Genomic DNA, 19,331 nt, shown 5'->3' with positions numbered 1-19,331 from the left:
TTATCAAGCCTGAATTCGACGATAGTCTCAGAATCAGTTGGGCGGAAGCTAGACAAACTTAAGTACGAGATGGATCAGGAGTTTCGTGTTGTGGCCAAAGATCTCGGTCAGGAAATCGAGAAGAAAATCTTCCTAGAGAACAACAAAATTCATGGCTGGTGCATGCGACTTACACGAACCGAAGCCTCTTGCATTCGAAACAAGAGCAAATACCAAGAATGTCAAACTCTCAAAAGTGGTGTATTTTTTACTACTTCGAAACTCCTTTCCCTCCGCCGCGAATTCGACCAGCTCTCAGAAAACTATAACCGCACTCAAACCAGTCTGGTGCATGAAGTTGTCGCTGTAGCTGCTTCCTATTGTCCAGTCATTGAAACACTCGCCTCTATCCTCGCCCACCTCGACGTCATCGTCTCTCTAGCTCACACTTCCGCTCACGCCCCTACTTCTTATGTCCGTCCTAAAATGCATCCTCGTGGTACAGGTTCCACAATCCTTAAAGAAGCTCGTCATCCTTGTATGGAAATGCAAGATGATGTTCAATTCATCACCAACGATGTCTCTCTCGTTCGTGATGAATCCTCTTTCCTAATAATCACCGGACCGAACATGGGAGGCAAGTCTACTTATATTCGACAAATCGGTGTTATAGCACTGATGGCTCAAATCGGTTGTTTCGTTCCTTGCTCAGAAGCAGAACTTACAATCTTCGATTGCATATTAGCACGAGTGGGAGCATCAGATTCACAACTTAAAGGTGTATCAACCTTCATGGCAGAAATGTTAGAAACGGCTAATATCCTCAAATCGGCAACTTCGGAATCCCTCATCATCATCGATGAATTGGGTAGAGGAACTAGTACATATGATGGTTTTGGTCTCGCATGGGCTATCTCGGAATATATCGTTAAGGAAATAGGGGCATTTAGTATGTTCGCCACGCATTTCCACGAATTAACAGCGCTGGCGGATACTTTTCCCCAAGTCAAAAATTTACACGTCGTCGCGCATATCGATACGGAACAGTCCTCTCAGAAAATAAAAGAGAAGTCACCCTTCTCTATAAAGTCGAAGAAGGAATCTGTGATCAGAGTTTCGGTATTCATGTTGCGGAATTGGTCAAATTCCCGAAGAAAGTAATTAATATGGCTAGGAGAAAGGCAGAAGAATTAGAAGATTTCGGTACGAGTACGAAGGTGGATGTAGATTATGGTGATCCTAGTTCTCAGGAGTTTGCAAAGGAGGATGTAGAGGAGGGTAGTAGATTGTTGAAGGAGGTGTTGAAAAAGTGGAAGGCGGAAATTGATAAGAATGGGGAGATGGGTAAGGAGGAGAAGATTGAGGTGTTGAGGAGGTTGGTGGGGGGTGATGAGAGGTTATTGCAGAATCCGTTTTTTAGGGGTATAAAATGTTTGTAGGATGAAGTTGGGGAGGGGGATGGGGCGCAGGTGAGGAACAGGGAAGGAGGAAGAGCTAGATGATAATAATGCCCGGCTTTATACTTGGACTTCTGGGAAAATGTGAGATATGATAGGGACGGGATGGATGGCGCTATTTGAACGGATTTGTACAGTATATGGTAAGCAGAATATAGATGGCTTTTACACACATAGTAAAATGAAATAAAATTATATATGTAACCTATATCTTATACATGGAAACGGCTAAACGCAAGAGACAATACATACTATGCGGGCCCTAGGAGTATAAGCTACTGGATACACTAATCCCCCGCCTTGAGATGAATATACTATGATCTGATTTGATTTTGCATGACCAAAGAATTGATGACCGCAGGAAATCTGTTGGTTTGAATATCTATCTACATAACAAGCGAATTTTGCGAGGGACCTCAGATTCTGTGGATGATAGACATGTTCTTGAAGTTATTTCAAACTCTGAGCGTGACGTAAATGCGGGACAAACGACCCCGAACATAGGATATGCAGATGCCGCGGTATACTTAATTCTCAACCCACGAATAAAGTTCAAAGAACGTCCATTATCATTATGAGGCTCACTAGAAGCTTACCTAGTGAATGTTTCTGGCAGCACTTTTTACCCACATAGGGATGGTGTGGTGTGTGCGACAGACAACGTTCTACTGTTTGTTGTACGGAGCATGGAGTACAGCTTCACCGTTTTTTTATAGTGCGTTATCTCTCCACTACAGGGTTTGATAGGCGTTTCATCGCTTCGAATTACTGCAAACAGTCATCGCTTCGCAACCGAGGTACGCTAAAGAACCCCGCAAAAGATCACGGTGCATGGAAGAAACGAACGATGCGAGTATCAAGAAGCTCGAAACAAATTCAATGGGAATGGAAATGGAAATGGCCAATCCGCATGGGTAATGTCAATGTCAGTCCTGAAGGATTTCTATTCAACCCAAATACATGTCTAAGCATATCTCATTTCATCTTTCGCATCTAAGCAACAATGCTACACGCGACTCGAAAATTTAAATATTGTTGGTGAGATTACTATTAGCCTATACCTACAATAAGACTCTTGACAGCGGGGAAGAATTCGGAACCTCAAATCAACTTCAGTACCCTACGATTAGAGATCAGTAACGCAAAAATAGAGATAGATGTTGAGACAGTAAGAAAGGGCTCAAAATATGGAGTCGCAGATTGAAAGCGATGCTAAGGAAACAGTGGGCAAATCATCATTGTCCATTCGATCGCAACCGCTAGATTTATCACCATCAAATAAGAATGTCACGGCAGACCTCCAAGTTATCAGTACTACCCAGAGCAATACATTCTCTTTATCTGCGGTGGAACCAGTGGATGTTCAAATACGAGATCTCTCCGTCAGCGTCGACATTTCCCCTTCAGCATTCTCAATAGAAAGATTGATACCACGAAAAAGTGCCCAAAATGGAGTCGCCACATCCACCACGAAACGAATTCTACACTCAGTATCTGCCTCAATGCCTGTCGGAACACTTACTGCTATTATCGGGGGCAGCGGTTCGGGAAAGACAACTATGCTAAACACAATGGCTGAGCGGATGATAAGTGGACGATTGACAATAGGTGGTACGACAACATTCAATGGCATGAAAGGTGTGAATAGTGTTCGTAGTGCGTATGTCATGCAACAAGACGTTTTACTACCGTCTTTGACAGTTCGAGAAACACTACGATATGCTGCGGATCTACGATTGCCACCGCCAACGACTGAAGACGAGAGAAGGAAGGTTGTGGAGGAGGTAATTTTAGAGCTTGGTTTGAAAGAATGCGCCGACACAAGAATTGGAAGTACCCAACACAAGGGATGTTCAGGTGGTGAGAAGAGAAGAACCAGCATTGGCGTACAGTTATTAAGTAATCCAAGTATCTTATTTCTGGACGAACCTACCACTGGACTTGATGCTACTAGTGCATTTCAACTAGTCAGAACTCTTAAAGGTTTGGTCAAAAGAGGCCGCACGGTTGTTACCACCATCCACCAGCCCAGATCAGAAATATGGGGAATGTTTGACGGCCTGGTAATCTTAACAAAAGGTAGTCCGGTATATTCTGGAAAAGCTGCCGATTGCTTGCCTTGGTTCAAAGAAATCGGAATGGAGCTACCGCCATTTGTTAACCCTGCAGAGTTCTTGATTGACATGGCAGCTATTGACAATCGCTCGCCTGAACTCGAGGCAGTTTCCTCCGCAAGAGTTGAGAGTTTGAAACTTGCTTGGGCAGAGGAAAACAAGAGAAAGTTCTCCCGAGATAATGAAAAGGGTTCATTTGCTGAGGCACCCAATACTCACGATCTTGCATCAAAAAAGTGGACTCGGCACTCTCCTTTCATCCAGCAGACTCGCGTGCTAACCTCTCGAACCTTTGTCACAACCTATCGAGACCCCATGGGCATGTTTGGATCTCTTATAGAAGCAATCGGATTAGGTATCATGAGCGGTTGGGTGTTTTTAAACCTGCGAGAAGATCTTTCTGGTATTCGCAGTCGCCAGGGAGCGCTTTATAATGCCGCCGCGTTACAAGGGTATCTCATGCTTTTGTTTGAAACATATCGTCTGACCATTGATATACAACTTTTTGATCGCGAGAATAACGAGAATGTGGTAGATGTTATTCCGTTTTTACTAAGTAGAAGGATTGCAAGGCTCTTTACTGAAGACTTTCCCGTTCCACTGATCTACTCAGTTATTTTCTACTGGATGGCAGGTTTCAGATCGGATGGTTCGACTTTCCTCACCTTTTTTGCCATCGTGTTGCTTTGTCAATACATTGCGGTTACTTTTGCCATGACGTGCGTAGCAGCGTCAAGAAATTTTCCTGGTGCATCTCTTATTGCAAATATGGGTTACACGGTTCAGAGCTTTGCCTGTGGTTACTTCATCCAAAGTAACACAATACCGGTATATGTGCGCTGGCTGAAATGGACAGCATACGTTTTCTACGCATTTGGTGCTTTCTGTTCGAATGAATTTGTGGGCCAATTCTATGATTGTCCTTATGAAGGTGGAGAGTCAAATCCACAATGCGTAGAATACACAGGCACATTTATCATAGATTCTTTGGGATTTCCTGACAACTGGATTGTCAGGCCAATCATTTTTCTACTCTGTTATTCGATCATGTTCTACGTCCTTGCGGGCATTGGTTTACGATTCATAAAGGTTGAAATGACAATTGCAAGAGCAAGAGGATCAGATGCGGACTTCTCTGCAGGAAAGGAAAAGATGACAGTGAGATCTGCGGCGGAGGTTAGAACTGTGAGTTGATATTTTATTATCCCTTTTCCTGTAATATGATAGATGGCCAGCTCCGTCGTTAAAATTGTACAATAATACGACGGTGGAGGACAGATTGCATTTCACCATATCTGTGTGTCTTTTCACGGTGGACTGCAACTAATAATTATTACAGGTTGATATTAGCCTTAATAGATTTGCACTAGATCTAAAGAAGCGAAACTCGCTTGGAAAAAAGAAACCCATCAAACCCATCTTGAATCCAGTCACGGCAACATTCCAAGCTGGAGTTTTAAATGTCATCATGGGACCATCGGGAAGTGGCAAAACATCTCTTCTCAATGCGATGGCATTGAGACTGCGTAATTCCATCGGAACAAATTATCGAAAAACAGGAGATATGACTTTCAACGGTTCAGTGCCGTCAGCCTCTGTCATACGATCTGTTTGTTGTTATGTCTGTCAAGATGATGATGCACTACTTCCTTCCTTGACGGTTAGGGAAACGCTTCATTTTGCTGCTGGACTACGGCTTCCATCATTTATGACTAAGGAGCAAAAAATTAGACGTGCTGAGGATGTCCTTCTAAAGATGGGCCTAAAGGATTGTGCAGATAACCTTATTGGATCTGATCTTATTAAAGGTATATCAGGAGGTGAAAAGCGTAGAGTGACTATCGCAGTTCAGATTTTGACCGATCCAAGGGTAGGTCTAAGAAGTCAATCTATTCCTTCACTACTTCCAGTTGTATATCATCTAACACTCATCATAGGTACTTCTCCTGGATGAGCCAACTTCTGGTTTGGATGCATTTACCGCTTCATCAATCATGGAGGTGCTTCAAGGTCTTGCACAAGAAGGGCGAACTTTGATTCTCACAATACATCAATCTCGTTCAGACACTTTTAAACATTTTGGAAGTGTACTTTTGTTGGCACGTGGCGGGTCTCCAGTCTATGCAGGTAAAGGATCTGACATGATTTCTTACTTTGAGATGCTAGGCCATCCATGCCCTACAACAACAAATCCAGCTGATTTTGCACTTGATCTAATTACCGTTGATCTACAAAAGTCAAGTCGGGAAGAGGCCACTCGGTCCAGAGTGAGGGATTTGATTAGTTCTTGGTCATCTGGGAATTTTAGAAAAGCTCTTGTTCCAACTACCATATCTACTCCTGCAGAACTTGGTTCCCTTGTCCGCAAAACATCTGGCTTTCTTTCTGCATATCCACTTCTCGTCCATAGAGCTTCTATAAACTTTCGTCGACAGCCTAACTTGCTTATGGCTAGAATCATGCAAGTCTTGGGTCTCGCCATAATTCTCACTTTGTTCTTCGCACCTTTGAAACACGATTATTATTCTGTACAAAATCGATTTGGATTTATCCAAGAGTTTTGCGCATTTTATTTCGTTGGTATGTTGCAAAACGTTGCGGTTTATCCTAATGAAAAGGATGTGTTCTATCGAGAAAATGATGATGGCATTTATAGTGTCGAAGCATTCTTCGCTCAGTATACTACGCTTGAAATACCCTTTGAGATTTTAACATCGTTAATTTTTGCCATATTAACGGATTTGGCTGCTGGACTGCCTAGAAATGCGCAGGTTTTCTTTGTGTGTTTTTTTAATTGCTTTTGTATTGTTAATTGTGGAGAGAGTCTAGGTATTATGGTATGTCTATTTTCTGTTTTCTCGCCCTTTAATTTTTAACGAATCACTAACATCTTCAGTTTAATACCCTCTTCTCCCACACCGGCTTCGCCGTAAACCTTACTAGCGTTTTCCTCTCCATCGCTCAAGTCATGTCCGGTATCCTTTCAATCAACATGCCCAGCTTTCTTCAAGGCGTAAACTATCTCTCTCCCATTCGCTATTCTATCCGAAATCTTGCACCCTATACATTGAGAAACATTAAATTCACATGCACAGATGCGCAAAAAATGCCAAATGGTAATTGTCCGATTAGTTCGGGAATCGAGGCTTTGGATCTGTATAATTTGAATACGGATCCTTTGTGGAATATTGTGGCTTTGGGGATTTGTACGCTGGTTTATAGAGTTCTTGCGTATGTGTTGTTGAAGGGGATGAGGATGCATTGGGGGGGTTTTGGGAAGGGTGGGAGGAAGGGGGAGAGGGAGAGGGAGAATAGAAATGGTGATGTTTGTGGTGATGGTGATGTAGATGGTGATGATGGGAGGGTGTGAGATGGATTGGAATGGAATGAATGGAAGATGAATTTGGGGATTGGGGGATTGGGATTAATATTTCCTGGGCTTTAAAAAGTTATATCAGGTGAGGTTATTTTATTCCTGATAATACAGAATAGTTTTGATGTGATAGAGAAGACAACATTTGTTAGATGATAATAATTAATGAATTCAATGTCTATCTAATCTTTGAGTTTCGTGAAGTCATTATAGTGTTGTATTTATCTAAATAAATTATTTTGGTGAGTAATGAGGAAAAGGTGGAAAAGTGGACTTTTCTTTGTATATTTTATAATTTGAGTGAAGAAAAGATTGGGTTGATAAATGGGGAATGGGAGGGGAGGGAGGTTTGTTAGAAGGGGATGGAGATGAGTTTTGGGATGATTTTGAGCTAGGGGGGATGAGGATAAAATTAAGAATATTTCTTCATCCTCTTCTTCCTCACACATTCCCCCTCAGTCTTTACTTCTCCCCCCCTACCACCCTCCTCTTTTTTAATAATCAGCTAATAATACTGGAAAGATAAGATAAAATAGACTAGGTAATTACTACGATCTTAATCTTAAGCTTACAAAGTAAAAGTAAAAGTATAAGTAAATGAGTAGTCTCCAAAAACGAATGTCTTTGTTCTATGTTTTACTTTAATCTTATAATATCTAGCTAGGTAGGTGGGGTATCAATACTAAGGTCTTGAGTCTTGATATAGGATATTGGAATGTAGAGGGATAATTTTTTTGGGGGGGGGGGGGGATATTTGGGGATATTGGCTTTTTTTTTGGATTGTTTTGGATTGTTTTGTAGAGTGTGTGATTATGAAGTATGTATGTAGTTGGTCTTTTGGGGAATTGATTATTATATTGTTATTATTATATTATACTATAAATACTGTAACGTAGTTTATCATCATATGGGCCACTTTTCTCTCAATTTGCACCTCCAACTTCAATACGCGATTTATTAATAATCTATTATGGAATTGAATAATAAAGAAAGTCGGATACTTTTAGCTATCCAAGCTATTAAGAAAGATAAAAAAAATTAAGCATCCAAAAGGCTGCGAAACTATATAATATCCTATGTATAACAATTCAGTATAAAATGGATGGTTTCATCTCTTGTATAGAATATCGATATAAAATTCATAATATTATAAAATTAAGAGAGAAGATATTTATTCAATATATAATCGATATAGATAAAAGAGGGTTTTCATTTAAATTCAAAGGTGTAAAAGATATAACGAATCATATTCTTGAATCGCGAGATGCGAAGAAAGTTGGAAAGCTTTGGGCTTATCGATTTGTAAAATATTATATAGAATTAAAGATGTATTTTAATTATATTTATGATTTTCAAAAAGCTTTTTATAAGGATTCCAAACTTATTAAAGAGTGGTTTCGATTGATATCGAATATATAAGTAAAATATAATATCTAAGATTGTGATTTTTATAATTTTGACGAAACAGGTTTTATAATAGGAATTATAAATCTTAGTATAATTGTTACTAATGTTGAACGATATAATAAAAGTAAGATAATACAATCAGATAATCGAGAGTAGACGATAACGATCATATATGGCAATGGAGTAAATGAAACTATACCTCTGTTTCTGATAGTTCAAGGACAAGTCCATTTCTCCAATTGATATATCAAGACCGATCTTTCTGCAAATTGGATTATTAAATTTATTAATAACAAATAAACGAATAATGAGATAGGTTTAGATTGAATAAAGCATTTTGATAAATATATAATTCATCGAAGAAAGAGCAAATATCAAATATTAGTATTGTGACGGAAATCCCTGCTTTCCTCCCACCTTTATTATATAAGAAACCTCAGGTACATTAACCATGTCCACACATGATACGATTACTCGAGATTAGTATGCGATTTAGGTGACCTGAGGATCAGATCCGGACAAGTACTAGGTATCAATGGTTATCGGTAAAGTAAGATCATTGAAGGAATAAATATGACTTCTTTTTGCTTAGCTATTGTGGCTAGGCCATTCATTTGTGTATATATAGAGTAGCTATCCCCATCTACAAGTGCTCTTCACCTATAGATTCTAAGTTAAATACAATTGCTGATCTATAAACGCTCTTTTGGACATATTCAGACGAACTATATTATACAAATCCAACAGATTTCTAAATATACTATTAACTTTAAACTTATATTATTATCCTTTTAAATATATACTTGATTAATCATCTAATCTATATAGAAAACCTAAAAATCTACATTACTTTTATCTAATATCCTATTTCATACTTTGTATCATATATAAATTACAATTACTAAATAATTAAACTAAACCTCAATTATATCATTTTAAACTTTAAATATCCTTCTACTTTTACTTCTACTTCTAACCTTATCATATTATCATATACATTATACCCTCACTAATTCAATTTATTATAAACCCTAAACCTCTAATCCTCTAATCCTATACGAACCTACCCTCTCAAATCAATTTATCAGTTTAGCAGGATAAGATAACGAGATAAGATGTAATGAGATATAATAAAATGATATAAGATAAAAAGTAATAGAAGTAAAGAAGTAAAGAAGTAAAGAAATGAGATTGTAGAATACATCTAAGCCTATATAGTATAAGATATAAGATATAAGATGAAATTTATAGATTCATTTATTCGATAGAAATTAAGATTATATTATATCTAATATAGTTTTTTTATCATTATATAGATTATTTTTCCCTCAATTTATATTTTCAAATTCATATTATTTAATAATTACTAAATCAATTAATTAAAACTATTAAGAATCTAATAATTTAGGATCTATTATTTTATTAAAACAAGTTCTTAAATTGTGATCAATCCTTTTATATTTACTATAGTATCGATTAATAAATGATTCCTTATTAGAATTTCTTCTATTTTGATATTTATTATATCGAATTTGAATATCCACTTTTTTTTATAATATTATATTTATAGTTTCCTGTCTAATAAATACTCCTTCTTGATATAATTAAGTTTTTTTAATATATCGATATTTATTTAATATTATTAAAAGATTGGGTGAAAGAGGCCTCTATATTGATTATATTACTACATCTGTAGGCATATTAATCTCCTTTTGGTATCCTCGGAGGGGACCAATATGCCTGCTTATGGTTCGTCTAATCTAGCCTGTTTAGGTAACCGTATTACTAATCACGACACGTGATTAGTACCGGTAACTTCTATTCCTTTTAACAAATATCTTATTTATCTTTCGAAGTATACGATTCTCTATATTTAAAAATATATTCTTATATACTAATCTCTTTGTATTTTTAACTAAAGCTAATACAATCTCAAATATAGATATAGAAGAGCTTGATTGACAATAAGCCATTTGAGATTTTACCAAAGTTGATTATAAAAAAGCTTCAATTGGATTGTGAGATATTTAAAAGATCCAAGAGTTGGCAGATTCTAAATTGATAAATGGAGGGATAGGTATGTAAATTTGAATATCTAATTTAAAGAGTACAACTTAAGAATCGAATAATATTAATCTTATTACTCGAAAACCAATTTTCATATTCTGAATTGTAATCGAATTGTAGATGTATAGTTTTAAAGGCTATAAAGAATTCAATTTTAATGATATAATTAATATATATTTTAATAAACTGCTCAATTTGAGAATTATATGAATGTTTAAATATATTAAAATATTCAATATCAAGTGATTGAATTAAATGATTTGAATATAATAGTAACTTTACATATATAATGTTAAAAGGAATAGAAGTTACCGGTACTAATCACGTGTCGTGATTAGTAATACGGTTACCTAAACAGGCTAGATTAGACGAACCATAAGCAGGCATATTGGTCCCCTCCAAGGATACCAAGAGGAGATTAATATGCCTACAGATGTAGTAATATAGTCAATATAGAGGCCTCTTTCACCTAATCTTTTAATAATATTAAATAAATATCGATATATTAAAAAAACTTAATTATATCAAGAAGGAGTATTTATTAGACAAGAAACTATAAATATAATATTATAAAAAAAAGTGGATATTCAAATTCGATATAATAAATATCAAAATAGAGGAAATTCTAATAGGGAATTATTTACTAATTGATATTGTAGTAAATATAAAAGAACTGATCATAATTTAAGAACTTATTCTAATAAAATAATAGATCCTAAATTATTAGATTCTTAATAGTTTTAATTAATTGATTTAGTAGTTGTTGAATAATATGAATTTGAAAATACAAATTGAGGGAAAAGTAATCTATATAATAATAAAAAAACTATATTAGATATAATATAATCTTAATTTCTATTGAACAAATGAATCTATAAATTTCATCTTATATCTTATATCTCATACTATATAGGCTTAGATGTATTCTACAATCCCATTTCTTTATTTCTTTACTTCTTTACTTCTATTACTTTTTATTTTATATCATCTTATCATATCTTATTACATCTTATCTTGTTATCTTATCTTGCTAAGCTAATAAATTGATTTGAGAGGGTAGGTTTGTATAGGATTAGAGGATTAGAGGTTTAGGGTTTGTAGTGAGTTGAATTGGTGGGGGTATAATGTATATGATAATATGATAAGGTTAGAAGTAGAAATAGAAGTAGAAGGATATTTAAAGTTTAAAATAATATAATTAAGGTTTAGTTTAATTATTTAGTAATTGTAATTTGTATATAATACAAAGTATGAAATAGGATATTAAATAAAAGTAATATAGATTTTTAGGTTTTCTGTATAGATTAGATGATTAATCAAATATATACTTAAAGAGATAATAATGTAAGTTTGGAGTTAATAATGTGTTTAGAAATCTGTTGGATTTGTATAATATAGTTCGTCTGAATATGTCCAAAAGAGCGTTTATAGATCAGCAATTGTATTTAACTTAGAATCTATAGGTGAAGAGCACTTGTAGATGGGGATAGCTACTCTATATATACACAAATGAATGGCCTAGCCGCAATAGCTAGGCAAAAAGAAGTTATATTTATTCCTCCAATGATCTTACTTTACCGATAACCATTGATACCTAGTACTTGTCCGGATCTGATCCTCAGGTCACCTAAATCGCATACTAATCTCGAGTAATCGTATCATGTGTGGACATGGTTAATGTACCTGAAGTTTCTTATATAATAAGGGTGGGAGGAAAGCAGGGATTTCCGTCACACCGGAGTTGATATAATAAAATTGAGATATTTAAGCCTTTTAAAAAGAGTATAAAAAATATGTATATTTTTTCTATTTATAGAAGATCATGGTTTTATAAAGTTTTAATTATATCAAATTTGTATATTTCTAATATTGATTAATTCGAATATTCTTTAAAATTTGAAATAATAATATAAAATTATAAAATTAACTGGACTAGGTAGTCTGTGAATACATTGATTTGAGATACTTAAAAGTTAATTTGAAAATGTTCTTCATCTATTAATAATCTTTATTTTCTGTGTGTAATATAGAGGAGTCGTGGGTAGATGGGGATATGTGGTGGCTTATTAATCAGCTAGCTTAGCTGAACTAAAATCTAATAATATTTAGAAAGCAAAGGCGAGGAAAGATGATTAGTACGTTTAGGCTTGACAAAATCGTAATCATATAAAATGTGATAATATAGCTCACTTTATGTTTCGTAGTAATTAACGCAACTCATGTGATTATTATAAATATTTCAAATACTATTTTGGGAATGAAATAGATCTATAATTATTTGATACATTGAGGAGAATATAGATCATTCATCATTTTAACATTTTACAAGAATCTATCTATAATTATCGATTGAAGCAAGTTTTCTTTAAAATAATGTGAACAGTGCTGCGGCTAGGCCGATGTGATTACGCTTTACACGTAGTTATGTTCTACTTTACGTGAAGTGCCGAATCCAGATGGATGTCAGTGGAATAGGATGAGACGAGCGACGAGGAGATGTGCTTGTGCTGTCGGTGTTGGGTTTGCGCTGATCTTTGTTCTAGTTGTTGTTCTAGTTGTTGATTTCTTGTCGACTGGCGGTTGGTCAGATCGGCGAGATTAAAAGATTGAGGTTGGATTGGTCAGCTCGGTAAGTGTATCCATCCTCGCTCTTGTTGTTGTTATTCATATAATGCCACTTAGGGGCACAGTTGTTCCCTCTTAGTAGTTCTTGACGTAGATGATGCGATGCCTGGTTTCTCGTCGGCGTTGAACAAGGTCGGGGAGCTATTTCGAGTATATCTTGGTTAGTCTCAGGTTGTCTTGGTCATGGCAGGAGATGGATATTTGGAAGTCACGAAACCAAGAAATTAGGCACCGGGATAGGGTGAAGAATGAGATAGCGAGGATTAATGTGTATCTCGCGTAAAATATTGGCGACGGGGTCAATACTGGTAGGAAATATTGTGCGGTTAGAAGGTTGAGGCGGGTTGTGATGAATAGTGATTAACTTGGCCATAGTGATTCACATACCAATGATATAGATGCTCCCATGAACAAGGATTTTCACGTATTGTTGTTCTCAAGCTTAATCAAGCAGGAACTGCATTCGGGGATCTTTACTGCAAACTTCCGGCACTATAGAGAGACAGGAGTATATGGATATGTACTGAAGAACGGGTGTTTTGTGTTGATTAGTGCATACCCTGATTGTCTTGCTAGCATAATGCAAGACTCCCATTCCAATAAATGGCACTATATAATTGATCGTGCGGAATGAATAATGACCTCCAGTATGGATGCTATCCCTGCTTTTCAACGTGGATCATCGAATGTGAAGGTCTTTATCGTGTTTGACTCTAACGGTATTGATATGATTTGCTCTCTCCGCTTTTCAACACGGCAGAATTTGACTCTACTTCACTGATCGTGCAAAGTCTTAATATCGAGCCCTGGATGCTTTATTTATCTGATCCGTTCGTTTCGATATTTTGGCCCTTGGCATCTCACCCACAGCCTCTTCATATATATGATACTTGCTCATAACTTTCTGGGGATTAACTTCGATTCTTCACTTTTTCTTGACAAGGGAGCCTGATAGAGATTAAATTTACATCTCAGCCTCTCACTTGGCTCCCCACAGTCCAAGATGTTGGCGCAAAGGTTTGCTGACTATGTGATTTCTTCATAAAAAGTATTAATACTAACTCACGGAATCTCACCTCCTTTAGATTTGTAGGCTGCTATATTCCTGGGCTCCTGGTATTCTTACTGTGTTTTCCCAAACCCATATATCTCGTCTAATTTTGGGGTCTGAAATCTAGAACACGAGATGCGGTTATGACGTTGAGTTCTAGGTTTTAGCGGGCCGATGATTGGAGGTCTGCGCTGGTGATGAGGTGAGATGAGATGCACTGTTCAGGATAATACACTGGAGAATAGAGTGTTCATTAGTGTAGAAACGCAGAACAAAGTGGGTTCCAATATTTGATAAGTTTGAATTATTAAGGAATAATCCAATGATACATATGGTTTTAGTGTAGCAGCTAGATTGGCAATTCAAAAGCTCTTTATTGTTCATAGCAGCTAGGATCACTAAATACCCTGCTGACGGGCGAATGACCACTTCTTGACACCAAAAATGCATTGCTAAGGCGTTAATAACTTTGTCGTTCCGTCTCAATCCTAGGAGGAATCTCAGCAGCTCATTTGCTCACTCTCTTAGGAACCTTCAATGCAAGTAATCAGTACACAAAACCGGTTCCGAGGACCTGGGAGTTCATACTATGTTCAATACCATCATAATTCCGAAGTCTTATTCAAATTCAGGGGTCGGAACCAATAAAACGTGCCCCGGTCATGATCTAGAGTGTGGCTATGTCGGTGACTTGAGACGGGAACATTAAACTGCCAAGTATGGGGTTAGATGATGCAAGGTCGCTTATCAGTGTTTCATCATGGCGGGATGTTTATAGCTTATCAATCACAGCATACTTTTCAGAAATTGCGTTCTTACTGGCAGTGATTAATTCATCCTTATTCTTAGAAGTGACAGATTGTGATAACGAGTGAGTTTCACTAACTAGCAACAGAGGCTAGTCCCAGCGAGAACACACAGAAAGATAGGAGTGCGTTGAGTTGACAGCTTGAGGTAGCCTTTTCGCCTCAATCTCTTGATAAGCTTGTCAATATGCTGCAGCTACCCTTGGCAACGATGCGGGGATACGTCGATCTGTGTCGAGATACACTTGTAGAAACCTATGGGCGTGGGGCCTCTCTCCTGTGCTTACATAGTGGCCAGGCTGCAGCGCCTAGGCTTTATCTTATCTCTAGGCATTTTAGCTATTGTAAAGTTGCAGATGTAGAGCATCGGAGCCGCTCAAAAAGTCATGGACGAATAGCTTATGAGTTTCGGGGTCACTTCGGCAGTCTCTGTAAAATCTGCGACATCTTATGACGTTCTCCTTATCCAATTTGACTTATTGCAGATTGTTTACTCTTGAGGCAGTACCAATATAGCCGAGCAAAGATCCACGGAAGTGGTTGTGGGTATACCTGGTCATTTCCACTAAAGATTTGGTGGTCAAGTACCCCGTGGACGCACAGCAGCATTGTGCACTGGAGTTTCTGCATGGCTTCCAACTGTTCTGGCTATCTGCTCATGGTGAATTGCGCGATCTCAAATATATGGCATGGCAATCTCGTGGCCGTTTACGAGCACAGTATGAGCACATGTATTAGTAATGGGCATACTTTCTCTTGCAATGACATAATGTGGCTGCAGAGAATGGTACAAAGATCTTTGCTATAGGTCGTCACATGTTTTCCTTTGCTAGATTACTTGCATAATTCTGTAAAGCGGGAACATGAATCAAGGCTTGCATCTTCAATATGTTGTAGCTTCTATATTGCTATCAAGCTCCATCTCGAGCTCGGAAACGTTGTTACAATACGAGCTGGGCAAGGAATATCTAACAAAATCCTGAAAAAAAAAAAAACAATCCATGGTGATTTAGAGCATGAATAGATGCTATCTGACTGGAATATAGTTTCCTAGTTCTTCAACAGACATACTTTGCCCATGATAAGATGCATATAAACGGTAACGTACGGAACGGCGTTAAGTCTCGGCTATTACCTTCCGCGGCCGTATAATATGATGTATATATGTGTATTATCCTTGTACTTATACTTCTCAGCACTAGCTGTCCCCAGGCTTAGCGCCGCCGTATGTGCCACAATTTTCTTTTGTCAGGGTGCTGATGTCATGTGATTTATTACCGCTAACAGCATTATATCATGATTTGTAAGTCGCAAACTTGGACCACTTCCCGCTTTATCTAGGGCTCAAAGCTGATCAGTGATGAAACTATTAATATCTTCAGGTTCATGCTGATACTGCATATGAATTGATACGTGGAGCTACGAGTGAGCATGCTGATGCTGAAGCACTTGCACCTCGTATTGTCCCGTATATCATTGAGCTTATGGTAACACTACCCTGCTCCGCGAGTTCGGGGTGACTGTTCGGTGTGTATGTGCCGGTTTTCACGCTGAAATTTTGCAAGTTTTTGTTATCACGGAGTTAATCTGAGGGAGTTCAATTTCCGCTAGTCATATACTCAAAGTTTTGACGCTATTCTTTAATAGTGGGGGTTCCCTGATTAGTGGATCATTATTATCGGAAAAATCTTTACGATGTGGCATCTCATGGGGATATGACAAGCGTAGGGCTGACATACTAGGCCCCACAACTCTAGACACTTTAAGATAAATCAACCTATGAAAAATAAAACATAAAAATCCTGCCATACCGGAGGGGTACTTGAGGAGCTGGGATAAAACACAAAATTTTCCAGCTATCCGAAAATGGAAGTTTTACGGCGAGCCGAGAAGGTTACATATCTTCTGGCTGATTTAGGCGCATCCTTGAACCTTGGGATGAGCTGTTCTGAGGACGATATTACTGGTGGCTCCCGGAAGTCTAGCGCAATATATCCGGCGGGAAAAGATGTATAGAGATAAAGGTAGTTTGAGCATTAGAAAATCTGGCTGCAAGATTAGTAAGGTCGAAAACACATAAACAATAAGTTACTGTTAGACAGGTAGGACAATAGGAACTGTTTGTATTAGCATCATAGAGCTCATGATCTCATCTAACCAAACAGATTAAACCGTCTAAGGACACTCGTGACTTCGACCGGATGGCACTTTCCATTTTTGTAAAACTCTTCACGTTACCTATGGGGCAGGGACTGGCAGCGTTCGATGTTTACCGGCTTTTCAGATGCCACTGTGCAAAGCCTGCAGGTTTATACCACCGAAAAATAAGAATTACCACCACTACCAATATAGATGAGTTCAAGTTACAATTATACGTCAACACCTTGAGCTAGCTCACGATCTAATGACAGTCAGTGTATCACGGGCTACAGGAATTGCTCATAGCCTTGCTCTTAGATAGAGGTTGAAAGGTGCGTGAGTGTACAGCTGATTTATCCAGTGTTTTTAAGAAGGTTCTATTTGTTATTTCATGGATAGAGAGGTGTAATTCTCAAAATATCCGCTAGTAGAGTATCCAGGGTTGAATAAACTTTGACTACGGGATCTATCGTCATGGCCCGAGGTAAACAGTAGTGGACACGAATGGTGGGGTTTAGTCTGAACAGGGTTCAAACCTTCGGGTTCCTGTCGAAGTAAAACTTTCAGATGATCTCGACTTAGCATTCTTTGAATACGAACTAGTTTACAATGTTTCGGTACTGAGTGGCACTCTCTCGGAACTAAATACTTCCTAAGATCTCCCATTTTAGTCAAGATATCTGCCAAGGTTTCACGCTCTTGATTAGGGAGCCGGACAAGGAAATTAATTAAGGTGTGGTCGCACCACCTTTGTGGGCCTTTACATGTATATCTGCGAGCTTAAACCATAAAAGAGGTCGCTCGGGTAGAGAAGACGCCAAATACATCCCCAAAACGTTTTCGGAGTAAAAGATAGGGTTAGTGGGTGATATTATCGTTTCCTTGCACTCATTTGGCTGGCCCAAGTACAAATGAAGGCTAAGTATCCTATACGCTTCTCGAATTGCTATTTGCCATCAAGCTGTAAGTCTATGACGTGCAATACCCTGTGTGTACCCATATCTGTTTATCTATTATTTAATCCCTACACGTACCTTATCCCCAAATTTGGGCTTACCATTCCTGGTTAATTTCAATGTAACCTTGTTTGGTGTCGAATGATAGCACCCGATTTGTCTAAGCGACGCTAGCAGATTACTTCTTTTCGTCTATTCCTGTGGACTTCGTTCCTTCAATCTTCACCTCTAACGGCTTGATCACATTCCCGTCGGTACTCTCATTGTCCCACGCCCTAATCCCACTGCGATCTTCCTGAAGGGGCAGTGTCCTGCTTCTGATGTTTGTGCTACTTATCACAGCAGACTTCGTTTTTTCTGCAACGGAATCTTGCATGATCATACTACAAACAAATTTTAATTAACATGCCGCCTCAAATGCATATCTAGATACACGTGGGGTTCATTACATCCAAGAAAAGCTGATTTGGAATCATACAAGAAAGCTTCAACAAGGATTCTGCATGCAATGATACCTGTGGTTTAAACCTGGTTAGCTGCTCGTCTGTCGAGGTTACGACACATGTTTGTACAAATTAGCCATCTTCACGAAAATATTACTACTTCTTCGAGTCGTGGAAATGGGTTCCTGCAGTTTGTTTATCGATTTTGAGGACACCACCTCCAACGTAAAAAACCCAAGCTCAGCTATCAACCAAGCTGCAAGCGGTGGCTTTCCGGCTGGGATTGGACCCCTCCATCAGATCTCACGAGATGGCCTAGTCCCTGTACCGCTTTCCAGAGCATCTATACACAAGGACATCTCAACATCCTTCATGTCAACAGCATTAGTATCATTGGGCCAGCCTCAATTCCAATATTAAATAACTGCTTCACGATTACCACGAAGCCACTGCATGGCTAATACGACATTGCCTTAGTCGGCGAATTAGAGATCGGGTGCCTCTGAACCCCTGCCACAATGAATTTCTGTGGTCTGACCGTGCATAAGATATTAGGTTCGTTTTTGAAAATGTCATGGTAACCTATTCTTATCATTACTAAATGTTTGTCGAATCTAAGCCTTACCCATAGGACTGCCTGCGAGTCTTTTAGCACTCGGTCAAGCATAAATTTATCAGCCGCTGACAACAAGATATGCTTCAGAATTCACAGCTTTCAACTATTCAAATCCATATCAGATCCCCCCTCAATGGAAGAAGCTACTACGATAAAAGGAAAGAAAACTGCCGCCAGTGTTAAATGGATAATATGATTTTTTGCACATATTGCGGAAAGAGTTTTACTCGGAAAGAACATCTAGAGAGACATATACCGAGTCGTAAGTAACAATGAATCTCGGGGTGCTCATTATATA

The 19,331-nt window shown here is 38.0% G+C and overlaps 6 protein-coding genes across 6 annotated transcripts; 4 read left to right on the top strand and 2 right to left on the bottom strand.

Moving 5' to 3' along the window:
* Positions 1-69: 69 nt before the first annotated feature.
* SS1G_11798 (hypothetical protein) lies at positions 70-1,418 on the top strand (the record flags this gene model as incomplete). Its single annotated transcript, XM_001586719.1, has 2 exons — positions 70-928; positions 1,069-1,418. The coding sequence occupies 2 exons, from the start codon at positions 70-72 to the stop codon at positions 1,416-1,418; spliced, it is 1,209 nt and encodes a 402-aa protein (XP_001586769.1).
* A 1,520-nt stretch (positions 1,419-2,938) lies between these two features.
* Positions 2,939-6,920, top strand: SS1G_11797 (hypothetical protein; the record flags this gene model as incomplete). Its single annotated transcript, XM_001586718.1, has 4 exons — positions 2,939-4,735; positions 4,890-5,420; positions 5,488-6,330; positions 6,447-6,920. The coding sequence occupies 4 exons, from the start codon at positions 2,939-2,941 to the stop codon at positions 6,918-6,920; spliced, it is 3,645 nt and encodes a 1,214-aa protein (XP_001586768.1).
* A 6,155-nt stretch (positions 6,921-13,075) lies between these two features.
* Positions 13,076-13,395, bottom strand: SS1G_11796 (predicted protein; the record flags this gene model as incomplete). The annotated part of the gene is made up of 2 exons (XM_001586717.1): positions 13,076-13,163; positions 13,388-13,395. 2 exons carry the CDS (start codon positions 13,393-13,395, stop codon positions 13,076-13,078), a joined length of 96 nt encoding a protein of 31 aa, XP_001586767.1.
* Positions 13,396-15,563: 2,168 nt separating this feature from the next.
* SS1G_11795 (predicted protein) lies at positions 15,564-16,399 on the top strand (the record flags this gene model as incomplete). Its single annotated transcript, XM_001586716.1, has 3 exons — positions 15,564-15,598; positions 15,926-15,983; positions 16,262-16,399. The coding sequence occupies 3 exons, from the start codon at positions 15,564-15,566 to the stop codon at positions 16,397-16,399; spliced, it is 231 nt and encodes a 76-aa protein (XP_001586766.1).
* Positions 16,400-16,745: 346 nt separating this feature from the next.
* SS1G_11794 (predicted protein) lies at positions 16,746-17,272 on the top strand (the record flags this gene model as incomplete). Its single annotated transcript, XM_001586715.1, has 2 exons — positions 16,746-16,889; positions 17,045-17,272. The coding sequence occupies 2 exons, from the start codon at positions 16,746-16,748 to the stop codon at positions 17,270-17,272; spliced, it is 372 nt and encodes a 123-aa protein (XP_001586765.1).
* Positions 17,273-18,152: 880 nt separating this feature from the next.
* On the bottom strand, positions 18,153-18,538 carry SS1G_11793 (predicted protein; the record flags this gene model as incomplete). The annotated part of the gene is made up of 3 exons (XM_001586714.1): positions 18,153-18,357; positions 18,453-18,489; positions 18,532-18,538. 3 exons carry the CDS (start codon positions 18,536-18,538, stop codon positions 18,153-18,155), a joined length of 249 nt encoding a protein of 82 aa, XP_001586764.1.
* Positions 18,539-19,331: the final 793 nt, after the last annotated feature.

The sequence above is a fragment of the Sclerotinia sclerotiorum genome, genomic scaffold (assembly GCF_000146945.2).
Source record: "Sclerotinia sclerotiorum 1980 UF-70 scaffold_20 genomic scaffold, whole genome shotgun sequence".
Classification (NCBI taxonomy): Eukaryota; Fungi; Ascomycota; class Leotiomycetes; order Helotiales; family Sclerotiniaceae; genus Sclerotinia; species Sclerotinia sclerotiorum.
Note: the sequence above shows the minus strand (reverse complement) of the source record. Positions and strands in the feature narration are given on the sequence as shown.